The 18,554-nt window shown below is 37.9% G+C and overlaps 1 protein-coding gene across 1 annotated transcript; it reads right to left on the bottom strand.

Moving 5' to 3' along the window:
- Nucleotides 1-11,217: 11,217 nt before the first annotated feature.
- LOC126596178 (bifunctional dethiobiotin synthetase/7,8-diamino-pelargonic acid aminotransferase, mitochondrial) lies at nucleotides 11,218-18,261 on the bottom strand. The gene is made up of 14 exons (XM_050262696.1): nucleotides 17,480-18,261; nucleotides 17,204-17,374; nucleotides 16,726-16,987; nucleotides 16,506-16,586; nucleotides 15,831-15,951; nucleotides 15,431-15,579; nucleotides 14,351-14,445; nucleotides 13,963-14,078; nucleotides 13,732-13,872; nucleotides 13,121-13,254; nucleotides 12,898-13,029; nucleotides 12,411-12,545; nucleotides 11,981-12,093; nucleotides 11,218-11,798 (listed from the first exon to the last, which is right to left on the bottom strand). Exons 1-14 carry the CDS (start codon nucleotides 18,199-18,201, stop codon nucleotides 11,615-11,617), a joined length of 2,556 nt encoding a protein of 851 aa, XP_050118653.1. The 5' UTR covers nucleotides 18,202-18,261; the 3' UTR covers nucleotides 11,218-11,614.
- Nucleotides 18,262-18,554: the final 293 nt, after the last annotated feature.

The following is an 18,554-nucleotide window of genomic DNA, read 5'->3' as shown; positions in this document are numbered from 1 at the left end:
ACATCCACCATTCCCCTTCCTAAGAAGCATCTTGATCCATCAAAAAAGAGCTACATTCACAAACACAAATACCATCTTCATCCATTCATTCCCACATATCCATACACATCCTAGACATTTGTGCTACAACAAGGTGGTGAAAACAAAGGTCCTTGGCGTTTCAAGCTTGGAAGATTGAAGCGTTTTAGGTGTACTTCATTCTTGCTTTTAATGTCTACTTTGTTATTTTCTGATTTTGTTGCAACTATGAGTGGCTAAACCCCTATTTAGTTAGGGGGAATTTCAAAACCATGACTATATTTGCAATATGAATTGATTACTTTCAGTTGTGATTTCATAAATTGTGAATGCAATTTACTTAACTGTTTGATTCAAAACTTATTCTTGTATGTTAATTGAGGGTCGACACTTAGTTGGCATGCATGAATTTGATGCTAGAATATAAGGGAGTTTCACCTAATCGTTATGAACTTATATTCACAAGTAGTGAAGGTTGCTAGTCACAATCGCGTTAAGTAAATTCTTGGCATAAGTTTCATACAATTCATAGTTACAAGTGCCTCGTCAATGCTTATGATTTTCATAGAACTTAATGATCTTTGCTCGTATCTCTATTATGCAATTCATGTAGGGAACTTGTGAGGAATAATTTGGGTTGTCGCATGCAATCATCCAATTCAATGAAAATAGGAAAATCTAAGGGTTAATTAGTGCAATTCACGGTTAATCTGGGCCATTGAGATTTATGGTTTATCGAAAGAACAACTGAACATCAATTTGTATGCAAGTGTGTCATGTGTGGAGAAGGACTTTCTAGCTAGCCCATCAACCATCCAATTTACCAAATTCGTGCAACTTTCTGTTTGAGCTTTTAGTTTACTTGTTTTGCTTCAAATTAGACAAAAACAAAACCCCCTTTTACTTTCTTGTTTCAAAGTGTTAAATTCTTGTTTTGTTTGTGTTTTTGAGTGTTTTGATTCAAGTCAAAACACTAAATTCGTCCAAAGTTGTTTTAGAGTCCAAATCTGCCCAATTTGTGTTTTTAGGCAGTTTTGAGTGTTATTAAGTTGTTCTGAATCTTTAGAATCTGTTTTGAATCCCTTGAGTCTATTCAAACGTTTTTAATATTGTTTTTATGTTTTTGAGTCAGTTTAGAGGTTTTAGCAAGCCCTCCTAATCCCTGGTTTAAGAACGATCCCTACTTGCATTTATGCTACAATTTGACAACAAGAGGGTTTAATTTGAGTGCTTAACTTTTATCGCAAGCATCTGCTGAAGCAGAGTAATACATTTTAGTGGGCCCCAGCCAAAACTAGGAATCACCATTCGGTAGGCCTTGACCAAATTGGATCGAGCCATTCGATAGACTCCAACCGAGCTGGGTTTATACCGTTCAGTACCTCACAGCCGAATTGCTGAGGGTACCTTGCTCTCATAAGTGTGGTAGTAATTAGATTTGAGAATTTGGTAAACTTCCGCTCTCTACATTGTTGTTTCAGGAACGAGTGAGAAACAAGGAATGACGAGAAAAGTATTCTCCAGTCAAAATTCGATCGGATTTATAAACTTTAGAATCATACTCATTCATAGACTTAATCATGGTGTGCTTCAGGCAATATCGTTCATGATTAGACGGTCCGTAGGATCGAGCCAAAGAGCCATGGAATCCTCGTTCTGGAGGTACTTCCATTTATAGTGCTTCAGGCATAGGTCTTCGAGTGAAGATCATGGCAGAGGCTTATTTAGCTCTTCCATGCCACTGTTGGCTTCAATGGTTTCTCAGCTTCTTGATAGTCAAGTGGAGATTCATGTCTTGTACCCATATAAAGTGGTTTATGTTAGAAACGTCTAAATCAAGGAAATCGAACTTGTTGCAGTTCGACAATCCATTGAATTGAGGGAACAAGATTGTGAATAGTGCTATGGGAAATAAAATATCTATAAGCATCAAAGTTAGAACATTCGAGTTCTAAACAATACACCCATGAAAACATCAGGTTTTCATGAGTGTATACTAAATTTGAAACTACAAGTTCAATTTCGTTTATGCACGTTTAGTTCATAAAAGAGAGGTTCCTGCAAGAATACATAATACAATGTACTGATTGAAGTGCAGTGGATTTGAGTTGCTTCGGGAACTCAAGTATGAGCGTTTCAGGATTACGAAAGGATATCAACGGTTTAAAGAAAAGAAATAAATTATTGAATCGTTAATGTCCAAAAGTGATCTTCAGGTCAATAATTTTGGATTTCTTGTCAAATTAATGGATTGTTGGTCATTTTTAATTAATTCAATAGATCGGAACCATACGGGGTCGTTCGTAGAAGCAAAATAATATAAAGATTCAGGCTTACGCACATAAATCATGTTGGCTGTAGAAGGCAACCCAAAAATATGGGATCAAATCTGCTGTGGACAACCTCAGCCTAAGCTGGGTTGCAGGCCGATCAAGAGAAGCCCAATTGGGCTCAATCTGTGAAAAAAAGGCAGTTATGCTGCTGGTTATGGAACCTAGCGTGAGCTGGTGTGGGTTGCAAGTTATGTAAGTCAACATCAAGTGCTGCAGTAAAGACGGGCCGATGGGTAACAGGCCCAAAAACCTAAATGGCCAATCTGGGCTTGGAAACCCACTGATCTGGTTCGTGGTCCAGGCTGGGTCTTTCTGAGCAGTGGGTTCGAAACAATCCCAGAAAAGCTGGGTTGTGGTGTTTGTACTCAAAATATACCCATTTTTACTTATTTGGGCAATTTGGGTAAAATATGGCATTTGGAGGATTAATGAGCAAGAAGACTAACTTTGAAGATATTTAGCTATCAAGTGGAGGGGTTTGACACTATAATATTGTTTCTCCCATTTGTTTGGGTGGTGGAGATTTGTCAAGCCTTTGTTTAATCAACAAATTGCATACTTGCAAATGGGTTGGAAGGCAACATACGGATGTGGATGCAAAGAACATGTGAAAGAAGCCAACTTGCTTCTTTTAAATGTTAGTTTACTACAAGTGGGAAGACATGTGATGAAAGCATGTGGTGGAAATGCAAGTTCCCCTTTTAATATTATTTCTCCATGCAAGTTGGCAAGTGAAATACAAACTGCCCAAGTTTCTTTCAGGCAGATGCAGTGTCTTCAGCAGAGGGGTTTCCTCCAGATCTCTATTTAAAGGAGCCCAAACACAAGGATTATGGACTCTCAATCAAACAAACAAATACAAGTACAAACTCTGCTCAAACCAGATTTGCCTTCACAAAGCTATAGTCAGCTCCCAAGCCTTCATCCTTTTTAGGATCAGCCCTCTCAAAAGTCATCTTTTGTCTAGTTTATTAGCTCTACTACTCACTTGTAGTATCGATCTCCTTTGTAGCTTTTATGTACTCATCTTCAGTCATTTAATTTACAAGCATTCTGCAAATTAGCCACTTTCCTCTATCATTTACATTTCCGAGCAACCTTGTCATTTACATATTGTTCTATCTCTCCATATAAGTAAAGTCCTTATTTTTAAGGCAAAGAAAGAACCTTGATTTGAGCAACTCCCACTCAAATGACACAATCTCTTGATTTAAAGTCAAAAGGCGCAACCTCAATCATTCAAATCCCGTCTACTAGCGGCATCTAGTAGTGGCTCGCCCGCACCCCACCAATCTCGTATGTGAAGTAAATCCCAGGCTTGCCCGCGAGCCCCATGGTGGATTTAGGGAGCAAACATATTTTGGCACGCCCGGTGGGATCCTTATATGAAGTTAGATCATGAACAATCCTTATGTTCATGATTTTTCTACTTTTTCGGAGGATGACGGTGTGGAAGAGCGCCCAAGCTATGGCTATCACATAGAGCCAACCTATGAGTTACCAACTTATGGGTACATGGCTGAAGAATACTCAAGTCCCATGGAATATGATTGTCGGCCAACTCATGGCCATCAAATAAATAATAATCTTGAAGATTTGCCAACTTATGGCTATGATGAAGGTTATTATTCTTTTGAAGACAATCGCATTCATGAATACTATGATAGGCCAACAAATGGCTTTGAGTATCAAAATGCTTCCAATGAGTACATATAGCCAATATATGAGATGCCAACTCATGATCATCCGGATGAAAAGCTCTACAAAGAGGATGTGGGCAAATTAGAGACGGTGTCCAAACTCCATGTGGCAAGCATCGAATATGGTGAAGAGGTGACTAAGTGTTTTAGAAAGGTGGAGGAAAGCTATACAACTTTTGGAGAAACTTTGAGAAAGTTGATAGATCAACTGTGTCAAATCCCCTCTACAAAGAACACTCACCCTACTACAACCAAGGAAGAACAAATCATACACGTTGATGAAGGCCAAACAATGGCCCCACCTAATGAAAAATCTATGAAAATAGATATGGTTGTAGAAGACCAAGCAGACATCGAAACCGATAACGGCTAAGATGGAGCTTGTGGCTATTATAGGCCAAACACCAACGCTCAGGTGGCTCGAACTCACACCTCATGTGGAGCCCGAAGAAAAAGAAAAAAGCTCATACACTCCTCCCCGCCAACACAAGCATGTCATCCAAACTGAGATCTCAAGGAGGACAAAGCTTGGGGTCAAACATGAATGGCCATCTCCTATGGTTCCCAAGCTACATGGCATGGCCAATTTAAATGGTGAGTCTGATCTCTCTACACTCAATTTTAAAAAGACGAAATGATTTGAGTGTTGAGAGAAGAATAATACTTGAGCAGCCAAGGGGCTTCACCCAATTTGCCCGAATAACGTTCTCTTGTGTTATTCTTTTGTACATTTTCTCTAGTACCCTTCTCCTCCTTTTCTCTTTCTTTCCTGTCTCTTTCTAGCTCTTTCTGTCCTATCCTTTGCTTTGCCCGAAAGGGCTATGTTTATATATATATATATATATATATCTATATATTATATGTGAAAAAGGGCAATGGAAGTTCTTTGCCTGAATGGGCTTGTCATACTTATATTATATATATATATATATATATATATATATATATATATATATATATATATAGTATATTATATTATAGTTTTGAGAAAAGACAACAAAGAAAAAGATATAAAAATTAAAAATTCCAAAAACCACAAAAAGATTTTGCTTTCTTGTTTTTGTTTTTATTTCTTACTTTCTTGTTGGGGGGCTTTATTCCTCTCTTTCTTTGTTCTTTTCAAGTTAGATGATGTACAGAAAAATAACAGAAAATATAACGAGTTGGACAGTTTGTGAGTAGTCATTTTCACCCTTCTTTCCATTTTTCTCTTATCCAATGGATGTATTTAGCCCGAACCCAAAAGTTGAAATTAGAAAACCATCCAGTGGCTATACCCAAATTCGTGGAAAGAAGAGCTTCATAAACAGCCAAAATTATGGCTTTCCTGCTGAAAAGCATGTCATTTTGTTTCTCAATGGCTATTGCAAGTGGAGTATGAATATCTTGCCCGACTGGCCTATCTTACCCAAGGAGTGGTTGCCCGATGAAGCTGTAACCTTGCCCGACAGACATGTCATTTTCTCCACTGGTTTTTATATCATCGTTGTTGCCCGATGGATTGCTAGAAGCTGCAGCCAATCCTACTTTATTTGTCTTCAAATCATTGGAAGACTTTTACCAGCTAGAAGGGCCCAGATAGGCTCAGTTATTCATCAAAGGCTTCTTCAGCACAAGTTTATAAAGTTCTTCAGTTCACGTTCACAAAGACAACGTCGTCCTAACATGGGAATGATAGCGAGGTATGCCAGATGCAGCAATGGTTGGTCCAAGTTTGACACAGGATCAAGAAATCAGCAGATTGCAAGAAGTACAACCGTTTTTCTCATAATACCCCTTGTGGAACACTACAAGTACACATGGAAGATCTTCCGTAAAAAGAAAAAGGATCAGACATTGAAAGTGGTTTGTCTGCTGAGGTTTATAGTCGCCAACAAATATCTGTTGTTGGTGATAATGTGCCTCCATCGTTTACTTCATCTACTGGCTTCCCATCTGAGATTCTTAATGAGGTACAACAAGAAGTTTTCTCGGCCCCAACTCCAATTCAAGATCAATCTTGGCCGATTGCTTTTCAAAATAAAGATATAGCAGCCATTGCTAAAACTGGTTCCATAAAGACCTTGGAGTATTTACTTCCAGGATTTAGCCATCCATATTACGGCGTTCCCCTCAATTTCTCTATCAAGGTTAGAGAGTCGGAAAACACACGGTTCGATGGTCGTGAGCGAGGGAAGTACACCAGCGACCAGATCCTACAACTTAGAGAGATGGTTGTGCTCCCTGATGAAATTGTAAAAGTAAAACAAGAAGTTAAAGCTGATGAAGATCAGAGCTGGGGTCGTACAAAAACCAACCTACCAGCTAATCTCGAACTCCATCTCCAACCCAAAATCGATTATTCGAAGCCCGACAGTCAAGATTGACATGGCATTTCTGCACCAGTCCCTGCCTTTAGAGAAGAACGATCTTGGAATACTCTTCGGGAGAATAAAGGGTCTGGTAATCGATTTGGGTACAGACAGCAAGATGCAAATCAGGCTTAATTGGCGAGGACAGAACCAAGGGGGAAGGCTTGCTCTTATTTTAATCAAAACTGAGGTGCCATGGTCAGCTAAATGGGGTACTCTATCTGATAAGGACCACGTGGAAGATTGTGAAAAGGATTCTGAAAAAGCTGACTTTGAAGGAGTTTGAAAGCATTACGTTGGCTGATATTTTAAAGGGGTACTACTTTATTCCTTTTTATTATTATTTCTTTCTTCCTCTCTCTCTCTCTCCCATTCATTTTCCCCTTCTTTCTCTTTTGTTTCTTCCGTCCCCTTCTTGCCCGAAATGGCACTCCTCTCTTTCTCCCTTTTTCTTGTTTTTATTGTCTCTCTCTTTCTTCTACTTTGCCTGAAAGGGCTCTATATTTATCTATATTATATGTCTTTTTATTATATTATATGTAGAGGAAAGAAAAGTCACTCAAGATGGCTGTCGCTATCTTTCCTTTTCTTTCTCTCATTTCCCTTTCTTTTCCTTTCTTCCTTTCTCTTTCCTTCACTTTGCCCGAAAGGGCACCTCGCTCTTTCTTCATTTTTCTTTTTTTATTATTTCTCTCTCTCTCTCTCTCTTTCTTCTTGTCTCCTTGTTTCTCTTTCTTCCATTTTGCCCGAAATGGGCTATATATGTATTATATTATATTATATTATATTACATATGAAAAGAGGCAAAAATGAAAAAGAAGAATAAAAAGGATAGTTGCCCAAGTTTATTTATCTCTTATCCCTCTTTTTTAGTTTGTCCGACTTCGGGCATTTTTCTGGTTTATCATCGTGCTCCCATGTTTTTTGGTATCAACAAGAAGGAACACAAGCCAGACAACCTTCTTTCCAATGCTAGTTACACTAACAATTACCTTGCTCCCTTTGCCAAGTTTATCAACGACAAAAGAACCGAGGAGGTAGACGTGCCTCTTCCTTCAAAATCATTCCTGACAGCACTGGAGAGCAAACAAAGTTGCCCTTTGTGGAGTTGTAAGTTTCACAAACTTTGCTCAAATTTGTAAAACTTGGGGGGCACTGTTTGTACTCAAAATATACCCATTTTTACTTATTTGGGCAATTTGGGTAAAATATGGCATTTGGAGGATTAATGAGCAAGAAGACTAACTTTGAAGATATTTAGCTATCAAGTGGAGGGGTTTGACACTATAATATTGTTTCTCCCATTTGTTTAGGTGGTGGAGGTTTGTCAAGCCTTTGTTTAATCAACAAATTGCATACTTGCAAATGGGCTAGAAGGCAACATACAGATGTGGATGCAAAGAACATGTGAAAGTAGCCAACTTGCTTCTTTTAAATGTTAGTTTACTACAAGTGGGAAGACATGTGATGAAAGCATGTGGTGGAAATGCAAGTTCCCCTTTTAATATTATTTCTCCATGCAAGTTGGCAAGTGAAATACAAACTGCCCAAGTTTCTTTCGGGCAGATGCAGTGTCTTCAGCAGAGGGGTTTCCTCCAGATCTCTATTTAAAGGAGCCCAAACACAAGGATTTTGGACACTCAATCAAACAAACAAATACAAGTACAAACTCTGCTCAAACCAGATTTGCCTTCACGAGCTGTTGTCAGCTCCCAAGCCTTCATCCTTTTTAGGATCAACCCTCACAAAAGTCATCTTTTGTCTAGTTTATTAGCTCTGCTACTCACTTGTAGTATCGATCTCCTTTGTAGCTTTTATGTACTCATCTTCAGTCATTTAATTTACAAGCAATCTGCAATATTAGCCACTTTCCTCTGTCATTTACATTTCCGAGCAACCTTGTCATTTACATATTGTTCTATCTCTCCATATAAGTAAAGTCCTTATTTTTAAGGCAAAGAAAGAACCTTGATTTGAGCAACTCCCACTCAAATGACACAATCTCTTGATTTGAAGTCAAAAGGCGCAACCTCAATCATTCAAATCCCGTCTACTAGCGGTATCTAGTAGTGGCACGCCCACATCCCACCAATCTCATATGTGAAGTAAATCTAAGGCTTGCCCGCGAGCCCCATGGTGGATTTAGGGAGCAAACATGTGGGTTACGTCGGAAAAAGGGAATGGCGCCGCTTCAAGCGGCTGTTCAAGGCTATCAGTCGCGATAAGCAACGACAAAGAAGAAATCGAGCACACAGGTGGCAGTGAACTGCAACGGTGTCCAAAAAAAAATCGATGCGATTTAATCGGAATCGCCCAAAACCCAACCAAGATTCTACTGGAATCTCATTGATTGCCATCAAGGACGATGGTTCTCACCTAAGGATTGACTTCAAGTCATCGATAGTGGTGGCTTTCGAGGGTTGGCTGGGCGAGATGACGGCCCAGATTAATGGAGGAGATGACGCGAGAATGCTGTCGTTTGGGTGACCTCGGGCTTGACAACTCACGGCTTGGCTACCTAGTGTGGCTTGGTTTGGCAACTCAGCACGAGCGCGTGGCTTCAACGCATCTGCTTGGCTTGGCAGTGCAGCTGCAAGCCGGGGCTCAGCCGAGTTTTCCCTTTTCTTTTCACTTTTCTTTTCACTTTTTTTTCTTTTTCCCTATTTTTGCTAGGGTTTGAAATAAAAATAAATAAACCTAATTGCTTCTAATTTATTTCGATTCTTTGACTCACAAATTCCACATAGCAAAAATTGCATAATGCATGAAACGTATATATATATATATATATATATATATATATATAGACAAATATATTAACATATACAATATATATCGGAAGGTAAATATAAATGTAAGGGATTCATGCATCATGGGGTATGTTTTCATGCTTCATAGTCGTTTCAAATATCTTCCTTTATTTTAAGCGTACATGATTGGCAGAAAACTATAAAAGCCTTTGAATTTGTAGAAGATCGAATTTGTAGATGACCCTTCTCGGAAAGCTGAAATTGCATCTTCAATGTGTTGTATCACATTTAACACAAAAAAATTAAATTGAATCAATAGCATATAGATCAATTTAATAAAATAATAACTTAATCATAAAAAGAATGATTAAAGCGTAATACTCTCCTGATTCAAGATCAAACTCTATTTAGCGCATCGTCAAGAGCGAGCTGATAATGTGTTGTAGGCATAATTTACTGAACAATTATGGAGGTCGTAGAGGGAGAGAGAGGGGGATGTGGCACATAAAGAGAAGAGAGATGTGTAATTGTGAGATGTGTGTCATCTCGTCTAATTGCGCTTTTATTTATAGTAGTAGGGAAACTTAATTCCTTACCCTAATAGGATTACAACTTTAATAGGATAATGTCTAACCCTAGAGAATATTCCAAGATATCTTTAGATACACTAGGATTTACACAATCACATTCCTAATCTAATAGGATTGCAACAATATATATTATTATGTCTTTAATTTTTTTTTTTTTCATTTTTAAGTAAAATGTCTTATGTTTGATTCTCGTTAAAAAAGAGTTTGAACAACATTATTATAACTGGCCGATTGTAAAGTTTACCTTACTCTCTCACTCCTTAGCATATATAATATTGTTTGTTTCAAAAAAAAAAAAAAAAGTTCTCAACGAGAAAATCAGAGACGTGAAAGAAAAGAAAAAAGAGATGAAAGAGAAAAATAACCTATTGAATTTGTTGTGGTATCTCTCTATGGCATAATTGACAAAAGATATTTATAGGGCAGCACCAGTTATGGAGGGGCTGGAGGGATATAATTGGTATATTAAATGCCACCGCAGGCAGTATAAACATCCCACCCTCCAATCATTGGGAATAAAATCTATCCGAATCCTTAAAATCCTAAAGATTATTTCATCATATTCGTTCATTAGTCATTCTACAATGAGAAAGCGTTTTGAATTTTTTATTTAAAATTAAACACAAATAATATCTAACAAAAGCTGACCGTACGATGTAAATAAATGACTAATATAAATTAAGGAAAAGGATTCTCGCCGAATCCTTTTCATATGGATCCTAGAGATCCCGCGATTGTAACCGTTCATCGTACATCATGCGGTCAGTTTTAGTTAGGCACTATTTATATTTAATTTTAAATTTTAAAATTTTAAAATAATTTCTGACCTCATGATGTACGATACACAATCACGATCACGGGATTCCTAGGAAAAAGATTCGACGAGGATCCTTTTCCATAAATTAATTTCTATGATCTTATAAAGAAAATCCAGATGAGATCCTCATTCCAACCATTGGGACATATTAGTGGGAGTTCAAGAGTAGGGTCAGAAAGAGGAGGATGATAAGGGAAACTAGATAATGAGGAAGAAAACTTGGCTCTACACAAATTGTGCAGAATATCTTAAACAAAACAGTGTGTGGTCGTTTTACAAAACTTTCTACTTACAGTCGGAATCGTTTTTATTATATTCAGTCTGTAAAGATTATCTCAACAAAAAATCAATAAAAACTTCCAAGTCATTTACTATATAAAAACAAAGATAAAATCGATTAAAGTATTTCAAACCATTTATTATTTACCGCGGTTGACTGACGAAACAACCATGATCTTCAAAGAGTGATTTACAACATGAAGTGTTTCTAATGATAAGCATGAAACAGTCATAAGTGTTTTGAGGAAGACTTCCTTCAAAACCATGAGCAGCCAAGACTATAATACTATACAACAAGAAAAAAATGGAAGCAAAAGGAAGCAAAAGGAAAACCCTTGACTCCTTGCTTCTTCCAACGAACAAATCAACATTACTCATGTGCACAAATTCATGTTTATTGCATTTTATTGAGTTATGTTTGCACATATATTAAACTGTGATATACAAATAATAAGGAATGAATATGTAGGACGAAAACAAATAGTCCTTGTAAAATTTGTAGTACATAACTCATTTATCCTAAAACAACAATATAAAAAGATCAGATAGAATACATCAACTTTGCTTCCCTTATTTGTTTTCCCCCATCCAATCGAATTATACAAAATATAAGCAGATGAACTGTCACATTCCCTCCCTTGTTCATAAGCAGGTGAGGGAAGGCATTATTAGGGCTAAAAGCAATTGGCATGCGAACAACACATGAGATAAATGTAAATAACAAACAAGAACAGAAAGTTGTGGATAGATTACTTGAATTCTCAGTTGCAGATATTTTAATCGTTTTCAGTTTGGCTAAGTTCTTCGAGTCTTCTACAAACTTTAACGAGTACTAGCTTGCAAACCTTAGGAGACGTGCAGGGTCCGCCCATGAGATATATGACATGTCCCAGCGCCCTCATGTAAACTCCATCTTCCCGGAGCTTCTTCAAAAGAGAGCTTGCATAGAGTGACCCATACCTATTCAACATCCATAGAACAAAACATTTCAAACAACGTTTATAAACAAATAGACTCAATACATGCACATGATACTTCAACTCGTACTTTTCAATGGTATAACATGTATAATCAAATCTAAATAACAAATATGCATGGTAGGCACCACATAAAATATAAATGATGGAGTAATACGATCATACCCAGCATTGGAGCCTTCTACTCGAAGCTCTACAGCACAGAGTGTCCCCAACACAACCACTCTTTGAATTGCAGGATGTGAAGAGATCTGGTACACTAGCTTTTCATCCCATAACTGCAAGCATTTGAACGTGATGCCATGTGGTCAAAGAAAATAAAAGGAAGCAAAGCTAAAAACATACCGCACAATGACGGAGCAAAGACAGCGGGCTTTGGTAAAATTTAATATAAACAGTTTCAGCAGTTAATAATTTAGGAATCCAGTACCACCATATTAAAATATGGAATCATTTAATGACCATCTTCATGTAAAGCCCTTTTTTAGTCTCGTAATTAACTAAATCCCAGTAATGAAAAAACATTAAGTTACCCCTTTTGTATTTTGTAGCATACAAGTGTGACACAAGCACAAGTAAATGATATTACACATACCTCGCTAAGCAAGCTTCCTTTGGACGTGATATTAGGATTTCTCTGCGAATCCTTAAACCATCTTATGGATTTAGCAGCTGCTGTGCACCCGATGGCATGTGCAGAATATGAGTGTCCATGCAGAAGGGCCTTTAGCTATAAAATCAACAGCAGGGGCTTCTTAGTCTATGCATAACACCAAATGTAGGTCCAAAATATTAAAATAGAGACAACAAATTCCATTAAAAACTTGGGGGTTAACCCAAGTGGTGACGGAGAGAGAGAATAATGGGTTATAGGTCAAGGGTTTGATTCCCTCCAATGTAACCAATAAAATTATAATTTATCTTCAAAAGGCCGTTATACTGGCCAATATTAATCTGTTTATTCATGATTTGTCTTTAGAGTGAATAATGCTAAACAAATGTATAATAACATATACAATCGAACCAAGTTCAAAATAAAATGAAGTGCTTCTCATACAAGGCAGTACACCGCAATAAATTACCTTTGAGTCTCCAATAAATGAGTCAAATATGGCACTTGTAGTCAATGTGGCAGCCAAGGGCACAGTCCCACCAGTCAGCAACTTCCCGAAGCATGCTATATCTGGAAAACAACATAGTAATTCTGCTGCAGACTGTAAAACAAAAATAACTTTCCCAATCAATTAAATAAAACATATAGAAACTTTTTAAGGAGAGCATGAAATGTTACAAAGAGAGTCGAACCTCTGTTCCTAGCCGCCAGAAACCAGTGAACACCTCATCAAAGATAATGGGAATATTTCTAGTCCGGCACTCATTTACAAGAACCCGCTGGAAAAGTGGATCAACCATATGCATTCCTCCGGCAGCTTGTATGACTACAGAACAATTCCAAACAAAGAATGAAAAAATTGCTAAATACATATAAAAGGGAAAGACATAAAGCAACTGAGGGTATATAATCTTTATTTATTAAAAGTTAACTCAGGTCATAATTCTCAGCCTCATCGAACAATAGACGCCAAACACAGCTGTGCTCACTTTATAGACTAGAAGAAAGCCCAATAAAAGAACTTCAAATGTAAGACGTCTCAAAGATGTAAAACAAGTGGTAGCTCAGAAGCGACAATGCTCAAAAAAAAAAAAAAAAATGTGCAGATTCAGTAAATGAAGGTCGGGCTTGGGAATTCATAATTAACTATATTTCATCTTCGGAATGAAGTGAAATTTCATTGCCTATCCAAATATTAGAGACATTATTAAATATATCACCTGACTGATAAAGAAAGAAACAAAAAACAGCAATCGCATCCAATCAGAAATAGGAATAAAGTTACTGATATGAGTAACCTTGCCTGGTTCAATAATCAAAGATCCAATTAACCCTTTTGATTCAGGGAACTTTGATAACTGTTCTGATATGTGTGTTGAATAAAGAGCAGCAATATCTGACTTGTCCCTGCTCTTGTCGAAAACATTATCACGGGAACAGAAGGCTGTAGACGTGCCAACAAAATGTAAGAAAATGTAACCGAATTAACAGGTCTGAATATAATAGGTTAACTGTGACAAGAAAGGTCTCTTACTCAAATTTTTAAGATCCAAAATCTGAGAATCCAACCCTTTAGGTAGCGAAAGGCTCCACATATTGTTGTACAAAAAGATTGTGGGAGGATCAAGGAAAAAACCTCTTCCATTATACCTGCAGGTAAAATATATAAATCTTGAAAAGGTTCTTCTATAATGCTAAAATCTGTCTATATTCCTAGACACAACTCTGGAATCAAGAAATAAATGATCAAGGTGACGAAATGGCATATGCCCTCCTTATGGCATTGATGTCTAATTCTTACATATGAATATATACCTGATATTTACATGTCTTGCAAGAGAATGAATGATAGACAGTCAAGAATACCATTTATTGATTTGGAAGAAATGTAGTAATGTTGCTTGTAACAGAACATCCCATACCATGGTTGTTGGAGAAAGCCTGTATAAGATGATGGTGCCTGTGCTTCCATAGCACCCAAAGTATCGCCATGATAAGATCCTCTCAGAGCAAGGACCTGAAATATACAACTCCTAGGTCAACAGAATTGAAGAAAATTCTCACCATAACTCCAAGATTACATCACATTAATGGATCACTACAATAGGCAAGGCAATGAATCCTACCTGTGCAAAAGGTAGCCTACCAATCACAAATAAAAATAAATAAACATACAGCAGGTAAAGGTTAATTTATCTGTAAACGTGAAACAGGGGAGAGAAGAACATTGAATTCAGGACATCCTTCTAAGTTTCGACTCTATGGGGTACCAAATTTATAAATTTTTCCAAAATAGTGTGCTCTCACTACCATTTGTCTTCTCAACCCTTTCTATTATTGTTAAAGAAAATACTGAAAATTCAAACTATGCTGCAAAAGATATAAATACGGTCAAGCTAACACTAGGAAAAACAGACATATTATTAGTCTTACTCCTAAGTCAATTAATGAAAGGGATAGTCCAACAAAATTTGATTCACTCACCACAATGCAGTTGTGCATTAGTTGATTCACATCATAACACATGTTCCACAAATTATGTTAAACCAATAATGCCTAGAAGACTGCTTAGTTAATGCTGGCTTAGAGGTAGGTGTTCACATCAAGCCTCAATCAGAAAATTTCTGAAAGTGCACACTTTCTTAGTTCATTGCTATGTAAAATATTTTTTGGATAGAGATATTAGATGCTATCTATTAAAAAATACCTGATACTCATTGAGTATACTTCACCATCCAAGTAGTATGTCAAGCTGGAATTGGAGTATGTTATTTTACAACTGTGTTAATAGATTATTAGTTTCTCAGTACAGATACAAAGGTTGAACAACAATGTGCGCCAGGCAGAGAAGCTTACGACTTTTTTGACCAACAAAACTGTTTCTTTTACTGTTTTCAGGGAACAGAGCTTTTATCAAGTTAGAAATCACGCATTAGAAGTACTTGTCTAATCTGATAAAGACAGTGGTTATGTAGATGAAGAGAAGAATTAATGTGACCCACCACAAGCTCCGGATGTCTCTCAGCTGAGTTATCCTTGAGATGATCTAAAAGAATTCCATGATCATAAGAGAATTTACGGAACGCCATCTTCAATGCAATCTCAATTGCTGTCGATCCATTATCCGAAAAATATGTTCGAGAAGCCCAACCTGCATAAATGGTCATCAGTCGCATATAAGCAAATGTAGAAAAAATAAGGAAAACAGGTAGAATATAGATGACAAATTTAAGATATTTTAAAACAAACTTTGATTCTGCATGTACCACAGATAATACTCAAATAAAAGATTCATTACCCAAAAAATAAAGCACCGAAAAGTTAGAACAAGTATGTTTTAAGAATACAGAAAACAGCATACAAGAAAAGAAATTAAAGGAATAAAAGCGACACCATAACAACCTTTTCCAACACCTTCAAGCAAAAGTTCAGCACATTCTAAGGCTGGCTCATAAACATTCTCAGGAAACATCACATGCCCAAATCTTGCAGCGGCATAACCCATATCCCTTGCAAGCTCAGTCTGAAACCACCTAAACAAAAACCAGATTAAAAAACTTTAGGCATTGCATATTATTCTTTTGTACTTTTATTAATAAATTTATTGAAACAACCGGGAGGCACAATCAGTGTCAATGAGATATAACTTCCAAAACTAAAAACACAAAGAAACGAAAAAAACCCAAGAAAGATTGAAAAGTGTGAACACAGGGGGAACAGTCTTTGTCCTGACCATCCATATGGAAGCCAAAAACTAATAACAGAAAATATTTGCTCTCAATGAGAGGGTTCAACACCAGTTGGATAGACCAAAAGGTGCGAATGGACAACATTATAAATAGTCTAAGAAAAAAGAGAGCGAGTGAATTAACAACGATTCAAATGGGCAACAGCATAATAAACTTACAAGATGCATACTATCATAGGCATCCATTCCAGGAATGACACAATCAAGGATTTGGAAATTATAAATTTGCAAGATGATTGTGAACTATGTCAAAGTCTGACCACCAATTATCTAGATTGAAATCGAGTCCCAGTGAAAACATTTAACAGAAAGATATTTATAAAGATGACCTGTAAAGTAGCATCGGGTCCTTGAGTCCACCAACTTGCACATGCGTCAAATTGTTGAATCATAACATCATCATTCCGAGCCTAAAATGAAATAAACCAAAAGTTAGGTAGGCATGCTAGGAAAGAGTCAATTATAATTATAACCTAGGAAGAAACAACAAACGGTCGAGCATGACATATTCTGCCTTCATTGGTAATTTGTGAAGCCACATACACAAACCTTGAAGACTGAAAAGTTTTCACCACAGCGTGAATCGATCACTGTAACATCTCCTTCTGGTACAAATGTGTGCTGAGTAAATGGCCACCAAAAAACATCTACGGCCCTTTTCGGCATGTTATGCAATCTCTTGATTCGTTCAGAGTGGGCTAATAGCATTATTTCCATCAACGAATCAAATACATTCTGAGTATCGTCATACCATTCCACAAGGTCATCTGACAAGTCTTGTGGAATAGGCGGCAGCACAAGTACTGGAACACTAAAAAAAAATTATAACAGTTACCATATCTGGATTTTTACATGAGTAGAAGGATATTAAACACGTCCGACAACAAAAACATTATTATCATATCCGTTCAAAGGCAATGAAATGCAAATATGCGAGCCATGTTTGCGTATTATGTCCACATGTTGACATATAGGTACATACAGATCAGTATATAGCCACTGTAAAAAAAAAAAGTAATCAGATTACCTGTTTCGAAAATATGATCCTAACGGAACCTCATTTACAAGGCCATGATCCTCAAGAACAACAGCAACAACATCATAACCTCTGAGTTTCAAACTTTCATAAGCTGAAATGGTTCCAGAAATACCACCTAGCCGTCCATCTCCAACAAGAATTGCAGGTAAACGGAAAGGTCTGCACACATGCACCAAGTTCTCACATTTATAATTTGACTGATTAAAAGAATAACAATAACAAGGATATACAGAGCATATGTTATCAACTACGAATTTGAAGTACCTGTACAAGTCACATTGAAGCGATCCAGAAGGCCCTGGACTAGCAACCCCACCAGCGGTCTCAATCACACAGAAAGAATCCATTTTCTCCTTTCCAAACCCAATTTCCAAACACCTCTGCAGCAATTCGAGCAAGGTCGAGTCCTCCACCGCACCACTTTCTCTCTCAGCCGCTAAGTGAGGCGAGACAGGGTCTCCCCAAGCGTACATTGTCTTACAAACCAGCTCCGAATTCGGAGCATTCCCAGAATTGCCACCATCAACCCTGCTCTCTTCACACCAGTCCAAATCACACATGCCCTTGCCGTGATTTGGCGGAATTTGGGGGGCTAAGATGGAGCTGGCGGCGGAGGCAGAGGCCTTGAGAACGTGATTGGAGGCGAGGAGGGAGAGGTGGGGAGAGCGGCGGGGGGCGAGGGAGGTGAGTTTGGAGAAGACGAAATGGGAGTCGGAGTCGGCCGGGTAGCCGGTTTGGATGGGCTTGAGATAGAGGAAAGAGCGGCGGCGGGGGTGGCGATTGGAGAGGAGAGAGGAGGCGGCGAGACCGGTGGAGACTAGGGTTTTGCCGAGGGAGGTGTTGGCGGACCATATGAGGTAGATGGGGTGAGAGAGGGGGACGGTGAGAGGAGGCGGAGGAGTGGTGGCGGTGGAGGCGGTTCTGGTGGAGAGGGGTTTGACGAAGTGGCGGGCGGGGCGCAGAAGGAGAGAAGTGAGGGTGAGCATGGTGGTCGTGGAGGTTTTGGGGGGTTTACGAGGGTTTAACGGAGGTGGGAAAATGTCGGTGGGAGTAAGTTGGATATAAAATGCGTTACTGGTTTCAACTACGACCTTATCCAAAGGACACGTGGCAAGTTCCACCACAAGATACAAGTCTCGTATAATAATAAAAAGTGAAACGGGTTGTTTTATTAACGGACTTGGATTGTCTGCCCTCCTATTTCGGTACCTTCCTGTTTTGTGTAGTCACGGTTAAGTCACGTCAATATTTTATATTATTTTTTTATAAAAATAATAAAACAAAAAGAAATAGTAATATAAAATGTTGACGTGGCTTAATCGTGACCACAAAAACAGGA

This window comes from Malus sylvestris, chromosome 13 (assembly GCF_916048215.2).
Source record: "Malus sylvestris chromosome 13, drMalSylv7.2, whole genome shotgun sequence".
NCBI lineage: Eukaryota > Viridiplantae > Streptophyta > Magnoliopsida > Rosales > Rosaceae > Malus > Malus sylvestris.
Note: the sequence above shows the minus strand (reverse complement) of the source record. Positions and strands in the feature narration are given on the sequence as shown.